General features: G+C 36.7%; 2 protein-coding genes across 4 annotated transcripts in view; both read left to right on the top strand.

Annotated features, from left to right (window-relative positions):
* elovl7a (ELOVL fatty acid elongase 7a) overlaps positions 1–21283 on the top strand; it is a 53953-nt gene extending 32670 nt beyond the window's left edge. For both annotated transcript variants that reach the window (XM_069924463.1, XM_069924464.1), the window contains exons 6-7: positions 17925–18061; positions 18956–21283. In XM_069924463.1, coding sequence (XP_069780564.1) covers positions 17925–18061; positions 18956–19156 — 338 coding nt within the window. In that variant the 3' untranslated portion in view covers positions 19157–21283. The remainder of the gene's footprint in view (positions 1–17924; positions 18062–18955) is intronic.
* Positions 21284–26079: 4796 nt separating this feature from the next.
* LOC138757323 (DEP domain-containing protein 1B-like) overlaps positions 26080–26827 on the top strand; it is a 32209-nt gene continuing 31461 nt past the window's right edge. Inside the window, exon 1 of one of the 2 annotated variants that reach the window (XM_069924462.1) lies at positions 26080–26177. Coding sequence is in view for 1 of the 2 variants with exons in the window: in XM_069924460.1 (XP_069780561.1) it covers positions 26371–26415 (45 nt within the window). In the remaining variant the exon portion in view is untranslated. Of the gene's footprint in view, positions 26178–26241; positions 26416–26827 lie in introns of those variants that run through there. The other variant, XM_069924460.1, reaches the window with a different exon arrangement.

Here is a 26827-nt window from a genome sequence, read left to right as displayed (position 1 = left end):
CAACTGTGCTAAAGCTTCAATTACTAATGCAAACAAATCTGGTGATAAAGGACAACCTTGACTAGTTGATCGAGTTAACTTAAAAGATTCTGAAATCAAACCATTCGTCAATACTCTAGCTACCGGTTTACTATATAGAACCCTAATTCAACCAAATTAAAGGACCAAACTTAAATTTCTCCAAAACTTTAAACAAAAAATTCCATTCAACTCTATCAAATGTTTTGTCTGCATCTAAGGATAACACCATCAGATGATCTAAAGATTGTCGAAATCTATTAATTAAACTAATCACATGCAAAATGTTATCTGAAGCATATCTATTCTTTATAAAACCTGTTTGATCAATGTGAATCAACTTTGGTAAAAATTTAGCCAATCTATTTGCTAATATTTTAGCTATTATTTTATAATCTACATTTAACAATGAAATTGGTCTATATGAAGATACTTTCAAAGGATCTCTCTTTAGGAATTTCTGTAATTAAAGCACTAGAACAAGACTCAGGTAAATCATAATGTTCTCCAACTTGATGTAATACATCCCCAAACACTGTAGATAAATCATCATAAAAACTTTTATAAAATTCAACCGAAAATCCATCATCACCAGGAGATTTACCGTTCGGCATTTCCAGCATAGCCATTTTAATTTCCGAATCCGTAAATGGTTCATCTAACTCCTGTGTATCTCCATCCTCTAATATTGGTAAATTCAACTGTGATTTTTAAAAAAATCAATCGATCCAGTTTCCTGTTTTCCTTCAGATGTATATAACTTTTTATAAAATGAATAAAATTCATCATTAATCTCACGAGGTTTATAAGTAATAAGAGAATTCCGTCTAACAGCATTAATAGTCCTCGATATCTGTTCTTTCTTTAATTGCCACGCCAATACCTTATGTGCTTTCTCTCCCTATTTGTAATATCGTTGTTTAGTCCTATTAATCACACATTCAAATTGATAAGATTGCAGCATATGTACATTCTAATATATTTTGCATTTGATATTTTTGGCCATTTGCACTCCTTTTTAGGGAACAAATGGTATGGCTGCATACAGTGTCCACCTAAGAATCAAGATACCTTGAGTATGGTGTGTATGTGTAGTCATGAACATTTTTGGGAACTGCAGGTTTATCATTGCTGACAACACTACTTCACATCCAGTGGCAGGTCTTTGTTACATATTCTATCCAATTCAAAATTTTAGAAACAGTTCTGCCCCAGTCAGACCTCCCTGCCATCTGTCAAAAGCATCACTGATGAGATGGGCAGGACATGTTACAGCATCTGATGGAACATTAAAGCAGCTACTTTGTTGAGAAATGACTGAGAGCAAACAGCCATATGATGGACAGAAGAAGAAATTTAAAAACTCTTAAGAACATCCCTGAAGAGCTACAAAAAAAAGACTTTCAAAACAAGCGTTGATCGATAAGTCCTGATTGGTGTACCTGTGAGATTAAGAGGTACTTGTTCATGTGGGGAGGCCAGAATGGAGACAGCAAAGAGAGTGTCAATCAGAACCTTTAATACTACAGGCTCCCCAAATCTATCCATATACTCTTGTCACTTGTATTGCAACTTTCTTCCTTTATAATTACTTGGACAGTCTTGAATATTGTTATTTATGATTCACTCAAACATGGTTTATTAAATCTTATATCAGTTACTACATTATTACAACTTTTATAGAAGGTAAAACAATAAATGATAAAAAGGGTCAATAAAAGTTCTCAGACCATGTCAAGTCTTTCCATCTTTGCAGAACATCGAAAAACTAAAACTGAACTGCTTTATCTTAAACATGCAGAGAGAGACCTTGGGTAAGAATACATTTCTCTGGAGATAGTCAAAGAATGTCAACAATGTCTTCACAGACTTCTTACAGAATCTGCATTTTTACCCTTACAATACTGGCCCCTTATTATTATCTAAATAAAAATTACTATTACAAAGAAAAAAAAATCAGACATAATAGTATATATCATTTACATTTCAAACTAAAGTGAATATCAATTATCAAATCTTTCGGCTTCTTGTAAAAAGACAGGTTTTGTTAATTGGTCTGTTCAGAAAGCCAGTTTTAGATTTAATTTGCTGGGCAAGTTTGCCCCAGCTCATTCCAGTACTTGAACACAATTTATTACCTTTTGCACATCTTCTTTATCCAACATTGGTTGGTCAAGTGTGACATCTGATACTCTTGATTCCAATGGACAAGCCTCTGAAACCTTCACAACGACAGACTTGTTCATCCTTTTCTTTCTCTGGGCCTTCATGGTACATTCTTGATTGTTTTCCATAGTCAGTTGTCTTGTGTAATTAAACAATGATGTTCTCTTTCAAAATGAATATCCTCGTCCAACTATGCATCTTGACAAGGCTAAATCCTTTTCTTCAATAACTGCATGCATTTCTTTAGCAGTTATTCTTCCACTTGGCTTTACACATTCTATTTGCAATTAACTCTCCATTCTTGTCAACTGCTCTCTGGTCTTTTCTCTTGGTCACTTTCAAAACTGAAGAATTATCAGATTCATTCCCATTTTTCTGAAAATCAGTTTTGTTTCCAAGTACAAAGTTAAAAAATCTTTTGGTCATTGTTTTCTGGAATATCCAATATTTCCAAGACCTTTTTCAACATTTTGCACTCTGAAGGCAGTTGCACCATATTGTCAATTAAATGCTCCTTTTATACCATCAGCACAATTTTCTGCATTCACTCATTTTAAAACATGCTGCAAGATTTCTTTATTGATCTTGTTTGCTGGTGCATCTGAGCTACAAAATCTACTTTCAAATTTGTTTCATTCCTGCCCCTGATTTAGCTTTGCAGGAATAATTACTAGCAGTATTTGCAGCATCTTCTCATACTTCATTTTCATCCATTTTTGATGAAAACAATTCCTTCAGTGCTGGTTTAGATATTCTTGATTTATTTTTGTCAGCAAGAACTGTTCATATTCTTTTTAGGGTTTTTGGTCAGTATCGAGGCATTCAGGAAATGTGTCTTGATTGGTTGTTTTAATGGCTCAATGTGTTTCACAATAGAGGAGTATCATTCTTTCTTTCTAATGGCCATTGATTGTCCATCCAAGCATAATTTTGATAGCATAAGGTCCATCTCTCTCACTCAGTTTTACTTCTATTGCTTCCAGACCTTTTGAGATTGAGATGCTGATTGATTTAGATGTATCAGAGATATCTTCTAGTATATAAATTTTCCTCAGATATGACCACCAATCCACATCATTTTGATGTGGGATGTTTCCTTTATACACAGGCATAGTCTTTGTTTTTATGCCTGGGAGATTACAAAAATTGCTGCAACCTCTAACCCTGAAACAATGTTAGTTTTAACAACCTTTTCTTGTCCCATGGTATTCAATAGAATCCTTGAACTTCTTCCTTCAAGATTAAGCTTATTCATAAGTTTCATTGTGCAAAATGATGCAGTACTACCTGGGTCAAGAATGTATGTGTACACACTGTTGTATTCCTTTTTTTGGCCTTAACTTGTATAAGCACTTTTTGTAAATATTATTTAAAAGTTTTCAATACATGTAATCATAGCCGAACATAAAATATAATAATCAAATATTAATGTCAAATCCATTACATGATATAAACCCCAGTCTTCCCCCCCCCACCCACACAACTAACCCCAAAGAGAAAGAAAAAGGAAAAGAAATGAATTGAATTAAGAAAAAGCATAGAAAAAAATAAAGAAAAGTAGGAAAGCAAGAATAGAAACTTGGTTACCGGAGGGTCCCCCTCACCTCAAGACGTTAGTCATTTGTATCTTTTAATACGTTCAAGGAGGTTAATTAGGTTTGAAGCTTCAGGAAAAGGTCTATAAATTAATTTCCTCAATTTTTAAATATGGTGCCAAGTTTTCAAAAATGCATCATACTATAAGTAATTTTCTCCAAAGGAGAAAATTTTGTGTTCCATTGCTCCATGCCCAGGTTTCCACATTACTGCTATATCATTTTCTTGCCACTGCTAAGGAAAACTTTAGAACTTCTTATTAATATATAAAGATAATTTCAATTTAGGTCCTATCCCTTCAATAATACCTAATAACATGGGATTTTGTGGAAATTTAATTCCTATAACCCATTCTAAATAAATGGCCAAGTTTGACCAAAAAGATTTCACATTGGGGCAAGGCCAAGCAGAATGTTTACATATATATAAAAAAAACAAGTGCCTATCTCCTGACCACATCTTAAAACACTGATCAGATAGATCTGACTTCAATTTAACTTTTGTGGTTTAAGGTATAATTGATGTTTTAAAAAAAAATTATATTGAACATATATAGTATTTGTCATACTATTTCGGCACAATTCTGACCAATTTATTTCATCAATATTTGTATTTTGATCTGTCTCCCAACGTTGTCTGGACCTTTGTGTCCCCTGTTTAAAAGTCCCCTTCTGGGGGAAAAAAAAGTATACATAGCTGAAATAAATTTATTGATATAGTTAGTACTTATCAACATCACATTTTGATAATAGCATTGTTGGATCCAATTTACTTCTTAAATAAGCCAATAATTAATAATAACAAAAAAGGGTATTATTTTGTATTCCATATTTATTTTTTAATTGTTCAAATGACATTAAATTTTTTCCTTCGTAACAATCTTCTATATATCTAATTCCTTTCCGAGATCAAATGTTTAAAAATTGATTGTCCATTGAGAATGAAATAAGTCGATTTTCTATCAAGGGCATTTTAGGCCAGACAACACTCCTCATTCCAATTTTGTCATTTACCTTATTCCAAATATTAATCAAATGTTTCAGCAAGGGTGCCTTCCCCCTCATCCCAGATAATAATCTCAATTCCCATTTATATATAAAATCTTCAGATTTCCTCTCTCCAATTTTATCAATTTCTATTTTAATCCATGCTGGTTTTGCTTCCTCAAAAAAAAAGTCAAAAATCTCAATTGAGCTGCCTTATAATGAGTTTTAAAATTTGGTAATTGTAAACCTCCTAACTCAAATTTCCATGTCAATTTGTCTAAAGAAACTCCCGACATCTTTCCCTTCCAAAGAAAAGTTCTAATGTATGTATTTAATTCCTCAAAAAACTTCTGTGGTATCAATATTGGTAATATTTGAAATAAATACTGTGCACTAGGAAATCATTAACACAATTAACCCTACCTAATCATGTTACTGCCAATATCTTCCATATTCAAATCCTCACCAATTTTCTTAAATAAAGCTACATAAATTTAATTTATATACATTCTCTATCTTATTATCGATTCATATGCCTAAATATTATTCCATTCACAGTCCATTTAAATTGGGTATCTTGTTGACGCTGAGTGTAATCCCCTATAGTGAGGGGCATAATTTCACTTTTATCTCAATTTATGTTATAACCTGATACCTTGCCGTACTCCTCCCATTTTTTTAATATGTTGGTCAAACAAGTATCCAGAATGAAAAGGAATAATTGATGCAAGTTATCCAAATTTCAAAACAACCCCATCCCTTCCTCCCCCCCCAACAAAAACCCCTTGATAAGAAAAGGAAAAGACAGAAAATGAGAGTGAATAAGAAAATAGAATGAAGAAGAAGAAAAAGAACGATAGAAGAAAGAGGAACTGTCAGGATCTGGAATCCAATTCAGAAAATCCAATTTTTTTTTTCCTTACCTGGATCTCAAATATGGAGGGGAAAAAAGATAGAAAATTCAAAAATAGAATAGGTGTCTTAAATATTCAACTCTGCATTGTGAAAATATGGCTGCCATACCTGCAAAAACATATTATACATCTTCCTTAAATTATAAGTAATTTTATCCAGGGGAACACAACAATGTATTTCTAATTTACATCGGGCTACGGCCAGAAGGAAATCAGACTTCCCTGTAACCGCAATATATTTCCTGGCCACTGCCAATGCAATTTTAAGAAATTCAAATTGGTACTTAGCTTCATTTTGGGTCTTATGTCCACAATATTTCCTAGGAGAAACAATTCTGGACTTGGTGGCAATTGCTGCCCAATAATCTGGTTTAATAAAATTCTTAAATTTTCCCAAAAGGGTTTCAGTTTAGAGCATGACCAAGTGGAATGTAAAAAGGAACCCGTTTCTTCCCCACATGTAAAACATGCATCAGGTATATTAGTATTTAATTGATGCAGCTTCTGCATGGTAAGATATAATTCATCTAATAAGTTATATTGCACCATTTTACATCTTATATTAATTGTATAAATCATACAATCATGACAAATTGGTCCAGGTCTCACCATTAGAACTAATATTCAATTCTGATTCCCCTCTCCGTTTTGATTTATATAACTCCAGCTTAGGAGTGCCTGATTAAAGTAAAAAAAAACATTATTGATGTAAAATTCTTTGTAATCTAGGACTAGTAGACAAGGATGTCCACTATCCCTGGCTCTCTTTGGCGGAAACTATTTGATGGGATCCAAATGTTAAGGGGTTCAGAGTTGTCTAAGCCGAACATAAGATTAGTCTTTTTGCAGATGATGTATGAATATACCTGAGAGAGCCTGTAACTTCTCTACAAAGACTGCACTTGTAATTGGATTATAGGAGGATCTCTGGGTACAAAATAAATTGGAATAAAAGTGAAATTATGTCTTTAATGGACAAGGATTATTCGGATTGTGAAAGAAATACACAATTTAGAAGGCTGATAAATGGGATCAAATATTTGGGGTTAAAGTAGATAATGATTTTAAAAAATTGTATAATTTGAACTACCTCCCCTTGCTTCAGAAAGTTGAAGAAGATTTAAATAAATGGGTATTTTTTTTCCAATAACATTGATCGGAAGAGTGACCTGTATCAAAATGAATATATTCCCACATTTACAATACCTTTTCCAGACTCTTCCAATCCATTTCTACAGGATTTTTTTCAAAACTTGAAAGTTCATTAGGAACTTTCTATGGAAAGGTAAGCCAGCCAGAATCTCCATGGAAAAATTAACTTGGAAATATCATATGGGAGGTTTATAACTTCCGAATTTTAAATATTACAGTTGGGTGGCCCAGATTAAATTTGTCACTTCCTTCTTTAACAGAGAGACCAGCCTTCATGAGTGGAAACTGAACTGCACAAAGTTGGAGAGAGAGTAGCAGAAGATTTTGTATACAAAATCTATTTCTGCTGGAAAGGAGGCACCATTAATGAAGGATATTCTGAATATTTGGCACAAATTGAATAATTTGGATAAAAAAATTCCAAAAATGCCCTTTATTGATACCTTTAACAACAGATAATTTAATTGTACATGCCTGGTCCTGCAAAGGGATTAGATATGTAGAAGATTGTTATGTACAAGGGCCATTAATGGCATTTCAACACTTAAAAAAATAAATAAATACAATATTCATAATAATACAAACTTCAACTTTCAATTAAGAGCTTTTTTCAGAGACTAATTAGGACCGACCATGATTCGACCAGAGTGAAGTGAAATGGAGATTCTGATTCAAAAGGGGATCACAAAGAAATATTCTCCTCTAATCTTAAATATAATTTGTGTAGAGAACCAATTGGTTCCATCAAATAGATCAAAACATCATCAGCATATAAATTAATGTTATATACTTCTTGATTAAACCCTTTAATGTTCGGAGCAGACCGTATCAATTCTGCAAGAAGTTGAATCGCTAAAATAAAAAAAGCAGGTGATAAAGGTCAACCTTGCCTACTAGATTCTAGTTAATGGAAACGATGTCAAAACTTGCCCATTTGTAACTACTTTAGCCTTAGGATTATTATATAAAGCTTTAACCCAATTTATAAATACCCGTCCCATCCCAAATATTTTATACACCTTAAACAAAAAAAATCCCATTCTAATCTATCAAATGCTTTTTCTGCATTCAAAGCCATTGCCGCACTTAAATCTCCCTTCTACTGCTAAATGTATTATACTAAATAATATAGTTACATTATCTACAGATTTTCTCTTTTTCACAAACATGGTCTGGTCCATATTTATCAACTTTGGTAAAAACTTAGTTAAGATTTTGACAATTTTGCTATTGTCTACATTTAACAAGGAAATTTGTCTAAAGGTCAATGGCTTTAAAAGGTCTCTTTAAATTTTTTTTGGATACTACCGTTATTATCGCAGTATAGAAAGTTTCCAGGAGTGTATGTGTAACCATCGCATGTCTTAATAGATCCATAAAAGGAGGAATCAATAAGTCTTTAAATTATTTATAAAATTTAGATGGGAAGCCATCCTCTCCCAGAGATTTATTACATTGAAATGAGCTCATTGCTTTCCCCACCTCTATTGATGTGAAAAGGGCATCCAACTCCATTTCCTCTTGTAAAGTTAAAATCAGTAACCTTATTTGTGATTTAAAAAAATATATATTTTATTATCAACTCTCTGCAACTTGGATTTATATAACTGAGAGTAAAATTGTTTAAAAGCTTCATTAATTTCATGAGGTTTATAAGTAATTGCATTTGACTTTGTTTTAATTGCATTGTTCTGTTTTCAGTTGTTATGCAAGAACCTTATGAGCCCTTTCACGTAACCCGTACTACCTCTGCTTAGTTCTCATTATTGCTTTCTATTCTGTGTTTGCAATGTATTCTACTGAAGTTTCTTATTTATAAGCCTTCTACATTTTTCCTCAGAGGCTTGTCTTTCCAATTGATCCAATTCAGTTTGAAGATGTGCTGATATTAAAAATAGATCTATCCTTGAATAAGAATCATGTCTATTTGAATAGAAAAAGTAATGTCTCTCTTGGGTGAATTCTTCTCCATACATCTATTAAATTCAAATTTTTCATTCCTGTTAAGGTGGCTTTTGCTGCCTTTTCTCTTGTTACTGTTCTAGATGATCTATCTAAAACTAGATCTAGACAAATTAAAATCCCCAGCTATTTGGCAATTGCCAAATTAAGAAATGTATAATTTTTTTGTTGTCCACAGTTGGCACTTATACATGACAATGTACAATAATACATCTTCCTACAGGATCAATCACTACATTTTGTATCATAACTGGAAGAGTCTTTATTAGAATTTTGACTCCCCTTTGAATTAAATGAAGAGGCTGTAACATATACCACCCAGTCTCTTTAATTTTTGATGTTCTGTTTTGGTTAAATGAGTCTATTAAAAAAAAAATTGAAGGTAGATGGAGCTTTTTTTAATGTGTGTCAAAATTTTCTTCCTCTTCACATGTCCATTCAGCCTATTAACATTAAAACTAAGAAAACAATATATAACATTTAGTTAACCCCCCCTTTAGTCCAAATCCAGTAACCGTGCCCCTTCACCTCTCTCCCTGCACCTCCTCAGTCATCTGAGTATTCATTGCATACTGTGTTAAGGGTCATCCTCCTCGACAATCCATGTGGAAAAAGAAAAAAAGAATTATACATAAGTAATTTAACTTTATATTTAAAGTTTTTTTTTTAAAAAGTAAAAACAAAAATCTCTCTTCTTCCCACCCCCCACCCCCCCCCCCAACCATTTAATGTTGTTTAAATAATATACAACATTACCGCCCTCCATTTTACGGGTTGCGGTCTCTGCTACATATGCTTATAAGTCAACAGTAGTCAGTCCATAAAACCTTCAAACACCCCTCGGGATGTTTACCATTATCAATCTCATCTATGCAGAAAGCAAAAGTTTTAAAAAAAGGCTTTGTACTTATCAAAACATTTTCAGACTTGCTCTTGCTGCCGAGCTGGAAGCATTTCAACAAATTCTTCTGCATGAACCTGATCTGTAAAGAACTTGTTCTGTTCTTTTTGCAGGAAAATCTTTAAAGTAGCAGGATGACGCAGAATAAACTAGTAATCCTTTTGCCATAAGGCATGTTTCACTGTGTTAAATGCTTTTCTTCAATTCAGCAACTCCAAACTTGTATCAGGGGAGAAAAATATCTTCCTTCCATGAAATCCAACAGACCTTGTCTCTCTTTAGCACCTTGTGCTGCTAGAGGCAATATTTTCTCTCTATCTTGATATCGCTGTAGGCGCACAACTCGCCTTGAGATGAGCTCTCAACTCACATCCCGGATCCAGGGAAATGGTAGGCCTTTTTTCTTGTCGTTGTACTGTCTGTGTTCACAACAGGCCAGTGACAGTCTTCCCTCTTTTGGGTTGTGATAGTACAGATCTATCACCAATGTACATAGTGTATATAGTTACTGTATCTAGACTGTGCTTACAGCGATTGGCTGAGAGCTAAGCCACACCTATTGTCTGGGCCTTAAAGGGTTTTGTCCCTAGCCAGGTCGGATCATTCCGGACTGGTCGGCCACCTGTGAAGAGCTCCGGTCTTTTGCTAATAAAAGCCTTGGTTTGGATCAACAAGTCTTTGGTTCTTTCGACGAACTCTACAATTTTATTAGCAAAAGAGGGTTCTGAAGCAGTTTTTAATAAATTTAGTTAACTGTACTTCATTTATTTAGCACTTTTTAAAACGAATTTCCAGGAGACTCGGATTTCCACGTCCTGACTCTACCACCTCACTTGATGTCCCCATACAGGCACTATTGAGAGTTTGCAATTATCTGCACTGGCTCACTTGTCAATACTGAGACTTCAGTACTCTTTTCATCTGCTTTTCTTGTCGCTTGTTTCTTTTTCTGGAAGATATGTAGCATTTTGGGATGTTTTTGATTACATATGTTGCAGCTGAGTCGCTTTTTGCTGATGTGTCCTTTACACAGATAGCCAACATACTCCACTTTCCTTTTTTTGTTAAAAAAGTGATTTTTCTCACTGTGTCTTCTATCTGTGCACACTTTTCTAAATGTTTATTATTACAGAACAAACATTTCTTCACACCAGGCAGATATTCCTTGCCTGCATTTAAGACATTGGTGGGAAAGGCATTTCCCTTTATCTTTAGTTGAGGCTGTGACTTGAACTTCTCAACTTTATTTACTGTTTGAGTACCTTTGATAATTCCATATACTGTGATGTGCTGTGGTGCAGCAAGCAAACACAAACACGAGAAGACTGTACCTGTTCTACAGGTTTTAATCAGCTCCAACTCTGTTCACACCAGTTTAATATCTTTGCTAGCTCTACATGTGCCTGACTGTCTTTTGCTGGTTCCATGTGTCCGACTGACTCTGGGAGGGGATGACTGAAGTCTATATACAGTGCAGGTGGGGCCAGCCTCCCAGGTTGCCTACCTGCAGGTACGTACAGTGATTTCCCCCTGCAGGAGTGCGGCCAATGTAGTGGTTTTATCACCACACCGTCAATCCACTAAAGTTGTTTTCAGCAACTTGACTTCTCCATTATTCTTACATCTGGTGGGTAATTTATTTACTACGATAAGCATATGAGCTCTTGAAGATGTCCAATGTCTGTCATGATGTTGTAACATCCTCTTAGAAAGAGGCCATGAGCTTGTAAACCCTTGTGTCATCCAGTGTTATTAATGACCATGAAAGAGCTTTCTGTACATAAGCTGTAGAAATGCTATACTTGTTGCCAAATGCTTCTTCAGTCACAACGTAGCCTGTTTAAATCCTTCATTCGAAGCCATATTTTGGCAACTCTTGACAAGATCTTGTGGTGTTCCACTTGTGAACTGCTGCAAATTAATATAAACAATCCTGAGTTTTGACACTTAATTTCAATGCTATGTTCAAAGCTTTTCATAAATGCTTGGTATTCAAGTGGATCACCATCAAAAACTGGAATCTTTCTCTTGGGCACAGAAGAGAGGGTCTGTAACTGTTGCAGCTATATCATGTCATGTCTGAGCTAAAGTTGCTTTATTCACCAAGATTTCTAATATTTGCTGGGAGCAGGTGGCATTCAGTTTCACGTGATGGCATGAGGGTCTCGTCTCTGTCCAATGCAGCCATTATTGGGGTTTGAAGTCTAGCGCCACTGTGCCCTAACCTGGTTAGGTCAGGACCAAGCATGTATTGTGGTTGTAGCACTGGCTCAGCTTTGGTATTCAAAACTTTCTTTTTCTGTTGTCCTTCCTCAAAGCGTGATGCTTTAGATCAGGGGTTCCCCACCTTTTTGTTCCTCTATACCCCTTGGGCATTTTTATAGGTTCCCATATACCCCTAAAAATTAAGGATTTAAAAAACACAACATGACATCGTGCAATCTAACTGCAGATTACGACACCATGTATTGTACAGTAGTGGTTATTCTCTCAGACCCAATGTACCCCCTGAAAAGTGCAAATGTACCACTGGGGGTACATGTACCCCAGGTTGGGAACCCCTGCTTTAGATAATTTACTTTGAACTCCAGATACCACTGAACCTCCTAGTGTTTTCGACCTGATCTAATTAACAGCAATTCCTGCTGCCTCTTTAATTGCTCCACCTGCTCTTCAAAGGCATATCTCTCTTGAAGCTGTTGTTCTTCCTGTTGCCTCGTTAACTGCCTCATTTGCCCTTCAAAGTTGAATTTATTTAGAGGGATTTTTTTTTGCTTCAAGAGCTGCCATTATCAGCCTGAATCTTTACACATGTAGATCCAGTACTTGAAATACTGGAGCCTGATCTATGACTCCTCTTACTTCTGCTTCCAGCATTTGACGCAGTATCTTTAGATCCAATTTGGTCCTGTATGTCAGATGTTGCCTTAATATCTCTCTGTTTTGGATTGCCCATCCTCCTCACCAACCTCAATGACTTAGCTTCAGCCATTTCCTTGTGGCTGATCTTTGTTTCTATTTTTTTTTTTGCAGTAAATCTGTGGGATCTGTGTACCCAGCAACTTTCTATTGACTTAAATCCATCCTTTCATTGACGTTCCTCTTTTTAAATATTGTAACTATCTTCCTTTTATAATCGTCTGGAGAGACTTGAATGTCATTGTTTATGAATCGTTCAAGCAATAGTCCATACTAAAGTTGAGTTTTTCATGGTTTATTAAACCTTATATCGTTATTACATTATTACAACTTTGTTATACCATTCTAAAACTATGATTTAAAAAAAACAATTAAACGATGATTTATGTGATGATTAAAATGGTCAATAAAAGTTTTCAGACCATCTCAAGTCTTTCCATCTTTGCAGAACAAAGGAAAAACTAAAACTCAACTGCTTTATCTTAAACATACAGAGAATGAGAGAGATCTTGGCTAAGAATAAATTTCTACGGAGACAGTCAAAGAATGTCAACAAAGTCTTCACAGTCTCGCAGAATCTACATTTTAAGCCTTACAATTTTCATGAAAGGAATTTGAGCCTTGATTGTTCTACTCAGTCACCTACATGTACTAAAAACAAAATATGTCTTACAACTGTATAATAGTAGCAAGTACAACTGCAATGCTGAAGAAACTCAGCAGGCCAAACAGTGTACATTACTTACGCAATGGATGTGTTGATAATATTTGAAGTTAACATGGAATTATATATCTTTAGCTTATGTAGTGGGCTTGGTTACAGGGGTACACATATCACAGCACATTTGACTGACACTAAGAGAAAACAATAGAAGATTTGATGGGCTGAATGACCTTCTTCTGTTCCTCTATCTTATGAAGATGTTAGTTTGGAAATGCTGAGTATGGCAGACAAGCCAATAATGGAATTAAAATAGATCACAATGGATGTCAGGACAATGTGTGCTTAAAGGGAACAGTATTAGATACATTCAGCCTTGTACTGGCAGTGCTACAAACCGCAGATCCATTTGAGTGACAGGTGCCACACTTTGCAAAATTAAATGTTGGAACAGAAGAGGTTTTGCAAGACAGACTGAAGCTGGTAAGGTCCAATCACATCAGAAGGGAGACATTGTTTTGAGCACATAGAGCTGAATAAAACCTGTCCCTTGTGAAATGGCAGGATAAAAAGCAGTGATATTTGAACCGACCTGAATAAAACCTGACCTTTGTAAAGAGCAGGGTGGAAGCAGCAATCTCTGAGAAGGAAGGGCTGCTGTTCTATCATGAAGAAAATCAGTTCTTTAACCCTGGAAAACGTGAATATACCAGCGAGAAGGATTCTCTCTAAAAGCCGACTCATCAAAAGACGAGTGAGTTTGTAAGAAAGCTGCTCTATAAAAACTTGCGGTACATCTTTTAAAGAAAAGATCCTGGAGTTAGACAAGAGATATGAAACGGGACTTTAAAATTGATGTTTCCAGAATCAAGCCCTTGTAATGTTGTGGACTCTGAAAGTGTGTGCACCCACACCCACACACTAGCATTAACTTTAGAGTTATTGAGACATGAGGAATAGTTTAATTAAAATACCAATTTATCATTGTCAGGTGACTCTTCCTTTGCTGTTCCTAGGTTAGAGCTAGTTCATAACATAGCAAAGACAAAGATACATAATCAGTGTTTCAAGCTTGAACCCTTCAAGGTATGAGCAAAATGGTGGTGGGGGGGGGGGCGGGGCAGGAGGAGGAGCAAAGTCCCACAGGCAGGAGGTAATAGGTGGATACGTGAGAGAGGGCACATTAGCAAATAGGAGGAGGGGTATGGCTCTGTGAATGAAGAGGGAAAGGGTTGAAGAGTTGGAAGAAAGGATACAGGGATGGGGAAGAGAGAGAATGTGAAGTAGGCTAGCAGAAACTGGAAAAATCAATGTTAACGTCATCCAGTTGGAGAGTGTCCTATGGATTATTAGTTGTTTCTCCTCCACTTTCCAGGTAGTCTTGGATTGTATTTTTATCTTTGCTCAATATTGTCTGTCCTGCTGAGTTTCTCCAGCATTGTGTTTTTACTTCAACCATAGTGTCTGCAAATTTTTGTGATTTACATGAATAATTGTAGCAATTATTCAATATTGAAACTCAATTCCAGGTTGCAACTATTAATAGATTTTTGGGTCTTGAGGGAATTTGTGATCTGAAATTTGGTGTTGAGACATGGTATTCAACCATGATTACATTTTGTGGCAAAGCAGGTACGAGGAGCTGGATAATTTTCAAATTTGTATGTTTTACAAGACATCTAACTGTTTTCAAATTCAAATAGTACCAGGCTGCCTTCTCCAAAACTTGTTGGTCCTCAGATGCTGATGCCCGTGTACTTCTGACCTGACCTGGCTTTAATGATACAATGACATCTGATGCATTTATAATCCAACATTTAGATAACCCATTCTCAACCTTTTTTTTTGGTAGGCCCCCTTAGGACTCAGCTCAGTTAATGGGCCCCTTTCCCTGTGAATCAGTCAAGTTTAGTTGATTTCTTCCATACTTCTCTCCTACTGACTACAGTAGAATCCCTATTATCCAGCACTGACGAATTGTGAATGCCGCATAGATGAATTTTGTAGTTCACTGAGACATCAAGACATCCTGCTACAATGCCTAACTAAAACCTGCACTAAAAATACACTTTTTAAAAGACAAAAGACAGTGCAAAATGTAAAATAATTTTAAAAACCCTGAATTTTCTAGTATTTAATTATGTAAAGTTTGCTTTAATTGGGTACTTCCTGTAATTTACAAAATTTAAGTTCAAACCCTGGTTGCTTGCACTGTAACAGCACTACACCAACCTTGCCGCCGTCATCCTTAACCCATCCTCTCCAAGTTTATAGATCAAGCCTTACTAATACACCTAATATGAATAAAGATAGATTCTTACTAGGCAGGGGTGGGGAGACATTTTGGGAGAGTCGCCCCAGCAGCAAGCACCATCAGATGACTCTTCAGCCTGGATGCCACCATTTTATTCAAACAGTTCGAGACACTACTGGGGTGGTCCACTGGCTGAATGCTTGCTCCCATTTTCATCAAGGGGTTGTGTTGCTTTGGAGAATATTTACTTTTACAATTTTAAACTTTTATTCAAAATGTTATTTATTTACTTGCTCACTTTTTTTTGCGGGTGGTTTGGGTTTCCAGTTGATTGAATTTATATAATGAGATTCCACTATTTGTATCAAACTTGTTTCATAAGGAGAAAAGAAAACAAGGCTTTTACTATTAGTATAACAACTGTGGCTTGTGATTCCAGAACAAACTGACAAATGGGAAATCGTTCTCAGTGAACATTTAGGAAAGAAGAAAACACAAATTAAAAGAAAATTCTTCGAGTGCAATGGTTTGTACTCAATAAGGGAACTTTGAGCATAAACGGATGTGAAAACAATAAAAAGAACTTTTTTAAAAATTCCTATAAAATGAAGAGATCCTCAAACTTGATGTTCCTGTTCAAGTTTTTTGATGTCAGGCTCCAAATTAGATAATAATAGTCAATGATCATCTCTTGTTTGTCAAGAAAACTACCTTGCTGAATCCACATCCAATGCATAATGTTGAGGGATAGGCAATGAAAAATATTTCAGCCTTTTTCCATAGTTTTGGAAATTCAGCAGATCACTCAACCCAAAAATTGTTTGAACTTGCAACGTGCAATTATATCACTCTGAGGATCAATCAAACTTGAATTTCTGCATCAACTTTGGTGCGTTGTTCCTCAAATGGATCTAATATCCAATACGTGATATTGATTGAGGTTTAACAGGTCATTAAATCTTTCCTTCAGATATATGTGTATTTGCTTTTGGTGGTTAACATAAACAATAATGCCATCGTCCTTCAGTGTGTTTGTGTTCAGATTTGGAAATTTTAATATTCCAGGCATTTGATATTGTTCCAATGGACTTCAAGCTTTTTAAGGGAAAAAAATTATGGCTTTGTTACTATTAATGAGGTTATTGTATTTAACCTGTATGGCCTTGTTCATAGATATCTGCCAGATAATACAGGTCTGTCTTTGCATAGAGTTTTTCTCCATGCTTGTTATGAGAAAGGAAACAATAGTGTCTCAGAGTGCATCAAAACAATGAAGACAACTTCCTTTGAACAGGTGCCTTACCTTGGTAAGCAGCAGCATCTGGAAGTGTTCATAATTTCTCATGGCTACTGGAATAGATGGTCTTGAAGGGGATGTGATTTTATAAAGTTTACAGTATTTATGATAATTGAAAGTGAAAGCATTTCACTACATGGCCCCATTTCAATGTGCTGTGCCCCACTAACTCAATACCTGACACTGCTTCACACTCTGTAGTGCTGAAACTATTGAGCACATTCTTCTGAGTAGTAAGATCCTTTTAACAGTTCCTTGCATTATTTGCTGTATTAACCCTATCCACTGTTATTTATCCCAAACCTGAAAAAACTACTGCTAAATCCAAAATGCTACTTTTCCCATCCTGCTACATTTTCAACTATTTGCCCTTGAATGGGGTACATGAATTGATAACGGTATGTAAAGTCATGGTTGGGTTTTGCAGCAAATTTTAAGGTGGTGTTGACTATATCGTCACCCTGAATCAAAGGTCCAATAACTCCATACATAAATGAAATTTATACTTGTCATAAGCTGCCTGTAGCAAATCCTTGAAGATTTCTAGTTGAATACCCGTTACATAAGCCAGTAAACTCTATTACAGATAAACTTTTGAATACGAGGCTTGATTACTGCTAAACAACCTCAGAACACAAATTGCCACAAATGGCTTTTTAACTCCTTTTGGATTTTAAATGATCTTTCAAGAACTTGTTTTGGAAACAATCAAGCTATTGCAGTTAATGGCAAGATTTGTTATCTTTAGTGACAAACAAATCCTTGAGAAAAGTCTAATTTTATTAGATAACATTGCCTTTAGTCATTGAAGGTAAATTCAATAGGTAAATGAAGAGGAAACAACAAAACTATTTCTGTTGTCCATTTTTTGATCAAGTTGCACATGCTGATTTGCAGTTTTTAAAGCAAAGATGTATTGTTTTACTGTGTATGAAAAATGTCTTTCTGCTTGTCTTGCTGTAAAATAGATATTTCTTTTAAGAAACTGGAGGGTTTTTTTTGTTACCTTTCATGAGATTTGTGTAATAATATAATCCCAGTCCAGTTTATTTCTAATTCTATGAATTTTTCTCTTTGCCCAACTCCATCCCTATGCAGGTGGTCTGGGAACATTTCACGCTCTTGTAAACTGCATTGTGCACATTTTCATGTATTCATATTATGGTTTATGTGCATTGGGACCAAATTACCAGAAGTATTTATGGTGGAAAAAGTACATGACTGCAATACAGTTGGTAAGTTTTTTAAAAATTTTTTTAATTTGTGAACGATATTGGAAAGGTTGATTTTTATTGGCCAACCTAATCTTCCCTGAGAACTGTGTTTTCAGGGATTAGTGGTTTAGAATGTTTCTAAAAGATGATAGATTTTTGAAAATTAACTTGTATCATTAATTATGAGGAATCTCTACTTGTAACTGCCAGGATGTAGTACTGAACTTGCATGGATCTTGTTTTCCTTTGGCAAAATGAAGTGCAGCATTTTCATCTGGTTTTAATTCCTTAATAAACAATATTTAGTACTTTTTGTTAATTATGGAAATAGCGAGTTGAGAATAACAACTGGAGGCACAGAATTTAAAATGAAGCGGCTTAATTTGAAATGCTCCAAGCTGTGTAGAAAATTGGATTTATTTTTACTAAGTTTTGAACTAAAAATACTTTGTATCAAATGGAATAAAATATTGTGTACACAGTGGTCAATGTAATGTGCAGTAAACTTTTTTAAAAAGACCATATTATTAATTAATTTGTCAGTGCAGTTATTTAATCTAATCGTTAAATTGAAAAATCATATTGGATCATTTTAAAACCAGGGAAGTTTTATTTTGAAGGAGCATAAATGATTACTAGTTGTTGGATTATGATCCCAAAATGGCTCAATTCTTTGCTTTTAAATCTATAGCAAGGTTGCTTAATTTAAGGAAAATTCCCTTTTGTCTTTCTTCTTTTCCAACCAGACCTCTCCCTTTCTGCTTGCTTCCCTCCCCGCAACCCCCCACCCCCCCAAAAGGTGGCAATTTATGACCACATTTTAAATTCTGTAATTTTACTTGATTTTAAAAATAGCATCAACTTTTAAAACAACAACCAAAAATGAAACTGACTATTTTTTAATTCCTCTTTCAGATCCAGTTTGTGGTCATTACAGTTCACATTGGGCAGTTCTTCTTAATGAAAAACTGCCAGTACCAGTATCCAATCTTCCTCTATGTAATATGGTCATATGGAGTTAGTTTCATGATATTATTTCTGAACTTTTGGTACTATGCATACACACGGGGTCAAAGATTGCCAAAGAACACAATAAATAAATCGAAGGAGGAGTAAAATCATCTGGAATAAAATTGTCATGTACTGTATTTGGTTTAAATGAAAATGTATTACAAGGCATACTTTTTTTTAAAAAGAAGAATTGGATAATATGCATTTTTGTTGTGATTTATGTCCATGAAATTGATTTGTCTCAATGCATGCTACCATGTAGCTGCAAATTTGTAATAAATCAAGCCTCCAATTAACAGGCTCCTTTGTATGTTAAACATTTATTTGTAGTGTGGATGTCCAGCTTGTTATATCCTTTCCTCATTTTACCTGATTATGTTTCAGTAAAATTATGCAAATAAATCTTGTAGGATGTTGAACTGCACTTTTGACCTTGAAGCTAAACCAGTGGTAACAAAACCATTTAGTCCAGGTTGTCTCATTTTGGCAACACTGGTGCAGTTACACAACTCTGATTTTTGTATTTATTTCTTTTGTATAATCACAATATAACTGATTTTACTACAATATTCTCTTTACTAACATTGGATGGAATTAGCAGACCAACTTTCTACAATTATCCACTTTTGGTCTAAATAGAGCAAGATCCTCAGAAGCTGTGACTTTCAGTCCCTCACACTTCATAGTTTTAAATGGGTTGAAAATTAATACTGTATTGTTCTTGTGTCCTTTGAAAATAACACGAAGCAGAGACACCTTTAGACTTTTTTTGGGAGTACTTTCTGGGAACACAGTATTCAACTTGCTGTCCATCTTTACACAACTGTCTTAGTTGATTGCAACTCTATGCCTTCAAGGAGCACATAGGCATGCTTTGCTTTTAAACAATTTTAATATCTTTCCCTCCTACCTCGCACCTCCCTCAGGGATAAACATTTTTGCTTGGCTACTCTTTTTATAAAGGGCAAGAGGTGGTCTTTGGGAATATTAAGGAGAGGATTAAGCCTACTTCAGGACTCATCTCGTCAATAGGATACTTTTTAAAAATAATGTATATTGGGTCACAGAATGAATGTTTCTGTTTCAACTTCTGGTTCAGATTTGGATCCTGGTGAAATTCTCTAATATGGTATTTCTATACTAAGTCAAATAACATCATCTCTGCTTTTTTTAATCATGTGCATAAAAACGAGATAGGCAATCAAAACATTCTACATGAGAAAGTGGATATTCCTCAGCACTTTGTTTGCCTAATATTTTTTTAAAAGTTTAATAAATTGTCAAAATTTTTATTTATAAATACCACTGGAGTGAATGTAACTAATTTCAAAGTATAATGATGAATGTAGTTTTTTGGATTTCAGAGTACTTAAATGTAAAATGATCCATCTCTGATCTAATCACTAAAGAACTGAACAGTTTCATTTAAGGGGAGCTATGGTATCACAAGCTGGATATTCATAATGCAAGGACTGAAATGGTTCATTAAAAAGTGAAACAGTAAACAGGAAATCATTAACATTCCAAAGAGGGTTGAATTTTGCCCGATTTATTTCAAATGTACTGTTATCTACAGTTAAAACTTGGAAAATTGAAGTTTTTGAATATGAAACCATAATTGGTGGAAGGACTGATGCATGTGCAAATATTGTGAAGAGAAAAAATGACAGGTTCATTAAGTTGAACCTTGAAGTTTCTTAGAATTTTTGCACAAGAACCATGTTTTCCAATTTTGGTATGTTTCTAAATTGTAATTTTATGAATGGCAATCCTTGCAATGTCTTCCCCTTGTGTACATAAAATATTTGCTATTAAAAATGTGATAATAATGACATCTGATGCTCGTGTTCATCTGAAATGTACAATTTGAACAATTTTACTCCCAAAGAACATGGAAAATGGATGTTCAGTCTTTGAAGTGGCTTTGGGAGAGAGGAAGTCAAGGAAGGGTGGGAATAGACAGAAAACCATAAGGTGCCTCTCCCTGCCTGCATTCAATTTGGAAGTCTTTCTTTCCATTATGATGCATATCCTGTCAACACTTCCTGCGATCATGGAAATAACTTCTGCTATAATTTGTCTCCCTGCAATAATTGGTGTTTGAATAATTCTACTTGTGATAGAAATTCCTAAGGTTCATGCGATTGCTTCCAATAGAATTTTCTTGAATAAAAATAATGGCACATATGAAGAAAATTAGATTTTAAAATGTGGATATTTCTGATTTTTTTTTAAAAGGTTTGTGTTGCTGCAAAGATCTTTATTGTCTCATGAATTTAATTGCACTTGGTTTTCATTTGTTATTAACAGTCAATAGAAAAATTGGTTCCTTGAACATTTGGTAACAAAACTAGCAATTCATAATATTTCCAATCTTTACATTTCTGATTCTTTTGGGAAAAGTGATTAATCAAATAATTTCATTGATATATGCTGGATTTGATCTTTTTTTATGTAAAGGTTTAACTGATCCTGTTAATGAACCCTTCAGTTACAGTTTCTGTGGGCATCATATGCAGATTTATCTCCACTAGTTCTTTCTTCTTGCACTCAACCTGCAGCTTTCTATGCTGTTTTCAAATACTTATCTGAATACAGTATTTGAGTAGCTGCCTTTACACTCCCTCAGGATTTGAAATCCTAAATACAGCCACTGTCTTGTTGGGATGTTCTACAAATCCCCTCTGAATCTCCTACCCCTTGAATGTCCTTGGGTTGCAGATATCTTTTCTGTTAAGTTGTTTTCCAATATCTATGCATTCTAGGTCCTTAGTAATTGTGTCTAGATCAAAGTTTTCCTCCAGGCACAGTGTATCAAGTGGTAAATACAGTCTACAAATGTTGGAAAACTGGAGCAACACAGTGCTTGAGGAGCTCAGCAGGTCAAGCAGCATCCATGGCGAGCAATAGACAGTTGATGTCTCAGGTGAGAAACCTGAAGAAGTTTTGCTTGAGTTCAATTCAAATGTACAAGATCTTCAATAAAGATTTAAATTCTTGGAATAAAATGGAAATCACCTTGACAAATACAAATGTTGACCCTTCTCCATCCTTGGTGAATTATAATCTCAAGTTTTCAGTGCAAGAATTAGTCATATGGGCAAGAGAGAAAGACTTTAAAAAAACTTATCCATTCCTGATGATGGTCTCTCCTAAAAGTCCCATGAATGTTTTAAGATGGAAGTGTGACCGAGTATTTGGAGGTGGTTTGGGAGGAATTGCTGGAGCAGCTTGCACACACACATTTCAAAACACAGAATTTTGCACAACTTTTGCAGAAAGCAACAAAGTTGCAGAATATAGCTTGCCTGGGAGAGAATGTGCTTTTTGAGGCAGAAGGAGAACAGTTTTGCTCTCAGAGAGAGGGAGGGTGTGAAAAGAGTGATAAAGAAGGAGTCATAGAAATCAATTCCAGAGAGACAAACTTTGGAAGGCTGCCTGGTCAAAGGAGAAGACTGGCAGCCTGAAAGATGACCTGGAAGAATGAGGATCAACTGGAGAACCCTGGGGTGGGGGGGAAAGTTTTGTCAGCAAGACTGATTGAGAAGGAATCTCTTTCTGAAAACCAGCAAGAACCCTCCTGAGTGGTAACCATTTGCTTTTTAAGCACCAAAGACTGGTGAACTTTGTTAATGCTAACTTGTGTGCACAGTACAAGAATTGCCTGCAACCAGTGACTGTGATCCAAAGAACTTTTCTAATCTTAAATATACATTACACACACTTGCGCTTAGTAATAGAGGGGGGGGGGGGATTAAGTAGGTTAAGTAATAATTAAAGTTTAATTCTGTTTTCTTGTTCAATTATCACTAAAAACTACTTTTGTTTAAGTAACCCTGTGTTGTGGTGCATATCTATTGCTGGTGGTTTTGGGGGTCCTCTGGACTCCGTAACAGTATATGTACATATCTTAGTAAAAAAATGTGCTATTTGATGCAGGCATTGAACCCTTGCTTATGTGCATCCCAGATGTAATGTAGAATATAATTAATCATTTGCAACTGTTGCCCAAGTAATCCATTGAATGGAAAGGAAAATATTCAGTGTAGTTTTGAACTCTGAATAGCACTGTTGCTGTGACCTGACCTAAATATCTATAAATGCATTTGATTATAGTTTTCTACTTTTAATTCTTAATGCAACAGACATGAAAAGTGAAGGCTCGGTGTGGATGATTGCTGCTTAAATTTCCACATACCAATATTGATCAGTTTCTTTTGCTCTCAGCAAGTCCAATTTATAATATCCTTTTGAGAGTGGGAATTGAATCTGAAGCATCAGCCTGCTGCTTATGGAAGAGGAAGTCATCATTCCTTTAGCTTTCCAACTTCATCGTATTTATGATTGCAACCAAACGTGGTCAAGCAGAATCGGAATTTATTGTTGTGACAGAATTACAGTGAAAATATTGCAATTACATTTAAAATAAATAGTGCAATAAAATAGGAGAAAGTGACGTAGTTTTCATTGTCCATTCAGAAATTTGATGGCAGAGGGGAATAAACTGTTTTGCACCAAGGGGTTGGCCTTGTGCAATCAGATGACAATAAACTTGACTTGAAGAAAGGAGTGGACGTTAACGAGAGTTTGAGAATCTTTAGAGATCAAACATGGCTTATATCAGCAGTTGCAGGCTGGAATAATCTTTTAAGAGTTGAGCATGATAGAAAGTTAACATTCTTTTCTTTCTTTGGCTTGGCTTCGCGGACGAAGATTTATGGAGGGGTATGTCCACGTCTGCTGCAGGCTCGTTGGTGACTGACAAGTTGGATGTGGGACAGGCAGGCACGGTTGCAGCGGTTGCCCATCTAGACTTGCCCCCTTTTCTGTCACTAGCTCCATGAGTAATGATGCCTTGCTGATTCACCTGCTCATCTTGATACTTTCACTATCCCCTCACTTTGTAAGGTGGTTGTTTATGTAGGCATTAATCTCTTGAGAATCATTGTAAAGAATGCAATTCCCAGAAATTCCTGGCTGGATGGTTTTTGGTTATGAGCTCTCCTATGTAACTGCTGCATAGTTCCCTTGGGAGCTTGGTGCAGGGGACTGTTTGAATAAAGTAATTTGTGACCACGTAGTGGGTCAGCAGCTCTAGATCATCTAGAAAACAGCAATTCATACATACGGCTGCTCTTGACTACAGCTCGGCCTTCAATATCATTATGCCCTCAGTGCTCAAAGCCTCTATACCCCACACTGCAATTGGATCCTTGACTTTATCATTGGAAGACCATAGTTGGTGCAAATTGGGAACATCGTCTCCTCCTCACTGATTATCAACACAAGTGCATCCCAAGGATGCATGCTTAACCCACTGCTCTACTCACGACTGTGGCCAGGCACAATTCCAATGCCATCTACAAGTTTACTGAAGACATTATAGCTGCCCACAGAATCACAAACAGCAATGAGGAAGTGTACAGGAGGGAGATAGATCAGCTCATTGAATGGTGTAATGACAAACTTGTGTTTGATGTCAGCAAACTAAGGAGATGATTGTAGACTTCAGGAGGAAGTCAGGGGAACATGACCCATTCCTTATTGAGGCTCAGTCGTGGAGAGGATCAAGAAGTTCACATTCCTGGGTGACCACATCTCTGAGAATCTGTCCTGGATCTGCCATGTTGATGCAATTACAAAGAAGGCTCGCCAGCAGCTATACTTTGAGGTGGTTTGGTATATCACTGAAGACTCATAAACTTCTATGGGTATACTGTGGAGAGTATTGTGGCTGGTTGCATCACTGCCTGGTACGTTGACGCCAAATTGCAGGACAAGAATAAACTGCAGAAGGTTGTTAACTTGGCCTGTGATATCACGGGCACCAGACTTCACTCCATCGAGGACATCTACATGAGGCGATGTCTTAAAAAGCATCCTCGATCCTCAAAGGCACCCCCCCCCCCCAACCCAGGCCATGCCCTCTTCACTCTGCTACCATAGGGAAAAGGGTACAGGAGCCTAAAGCCAAGCACTCAACGGCACAAGGACAGCTTCTGCCCTGCTGCCATCAGATTCCCGAGTAATCAATGAACCAGACAACGCCTTATCGTGTAAGATGGTTATAATATGAATGTTTGCAAAATACCGAATTTCATGACTTGTTAAACGCAATAAATTCTGATTCCTGTTTCATGTTGTTTGATTGTCTGATGCCTCTATACCCCACATTGCAATTGGATCCTTGACTTTATTATTGGAAGACCATAGTTGGTGCAAATTGGGAACATCGTCTCCTCCTCACTGATTATCAACACAAGTGCATCCCAAGGATGCATGCTTAACCCACTGCTCTACTCACGACTGTGGCCAGGCACAATTCCAATGCCATCTAAAAGTTTACTGAAGACATTATGTCCGGCTGAAGAACATGTTGAAAATCTTGTCGTGGGCGTTCTGTTTATTTTGGTATGATTTGGGCAAATTCTCCGATACCAACGCACCCGGAAATGTGCACAAGGTTACACCACGGTACTTTATTTTTGACAGAATTTCACGCTGGAAATCTCAACTTGAAATGCACAAGCAATTAATTTAATGCACAAAAGTGCTGGAGAAACTCAGCCGGTCCCCCAACGTACGAAGGAGGCCAAGAGAACAGGGTCTCCAGCACTTTTGCGCACCAATTGCCAGCCTTTCTTGTTTCCCTCTCCCTCAACTTCCGAATCAAACGGGTATCGAACTTACGCTGAAGTGTGGCTGAATTCCCTGATACTTCAAGAAAGTAGGCTTAAAAATCGCCAATAATTTCTTTTTGGTCTTGCAAGGAAGTGGCAAAGCTGTCCGTTTGCACTTAATCCTCCCGAGAGCCTTTGGGTGCACAGGCAGGTCTCCGCCCGCCCGCCAATCACTTCACCTGTTCTCCAAATGGACGAACCCTGAGCACGAGTCCCCGCACCAACCGGTTGCCCCGGTTACCACTTCCCTAGAAGGGCGTGTCACGGGACTGCTGTCCTCACCCAATCGGAGCGCGGCTTCCCTTTGTTCCTCTTGATTTAAACTGATTCGAGCTCAGTGCGCGAGGTGTCGAAACGGCATGGAGGACAACGTCAAAGGAGAGCGAGGCGCGCGGGATCGGGGACAGTGAGCCCCACCGCCCGGGGGTTCGGGGACCGGGGGGACGGTGAGCCCCACCGCCCGGGGGTTCGGGGACCGGGGGGACGGTGAGCCCCACCGCCCGGGGGTTCGGGGGACCGGGGGGGTCGGTGAGCCCCACCGCCCGGGGGTTCGGGGACCGCTGGAGCGGGGACGGTGAGCCTCCCGTCACCGAGGTCACTCCCTCCGTTGGAAGTTGGGGCACTGCGGACGTGAGGATCATGGAGAGTAGGATAACGCCGGGTCCCTATCGGGCGACCAAGTTGGTGAGTTCCTCTAAAAGCCTTGATGTCTGTGGAAAGGTGGAGTTGGAATATTGCAGGCAAGGTGCAAGGTTATATTTGCAAAGACAGCAATCCCACTTTTTCCTATCTAGTCACAGCAATTGAGTTTTTCATCAGTTTGAGTTGATTTCTACTGTCTTGTGATATTTGAGTAACAAATTCATTTTAGGAGAACTGGAAGGCAAAACAAATCTTTGCATTGAATGAAGTCTATGTACCGGAAAGGGGTCAAGACGAGGAAATGAAATAAACTGCATTTCAGAGTTTCATGCACACTTGCATTTGAAGTGGCTGTGAACTGTTACAAGACTAAATGATGAGCTCTTTTTGATCAGTTTGAAGAATCTTCAGCGAAAGTTCGAGCCACGGGTGAAGGAGAAGTTTACAAGGATCT

Source organism: Narcine bancroftii, chromosome 3 (assembly GCF_036971445.1).
Source record: "Narcine bancroftii isolate sNarBan1 chromosome 3, sNarBan1.hap1, whole genome shotgun sequence".
NCBI lineage: Eukaryota > Metazoa > Chordata > Chondrichthyes > Torpediniformes > Narcinidae > Narcine > Narcine bancroftii.
Note: the sequence above shows the minus strand (reverse complement) of the source record. Positions and strands in the feature narration are given on the sequence as shown.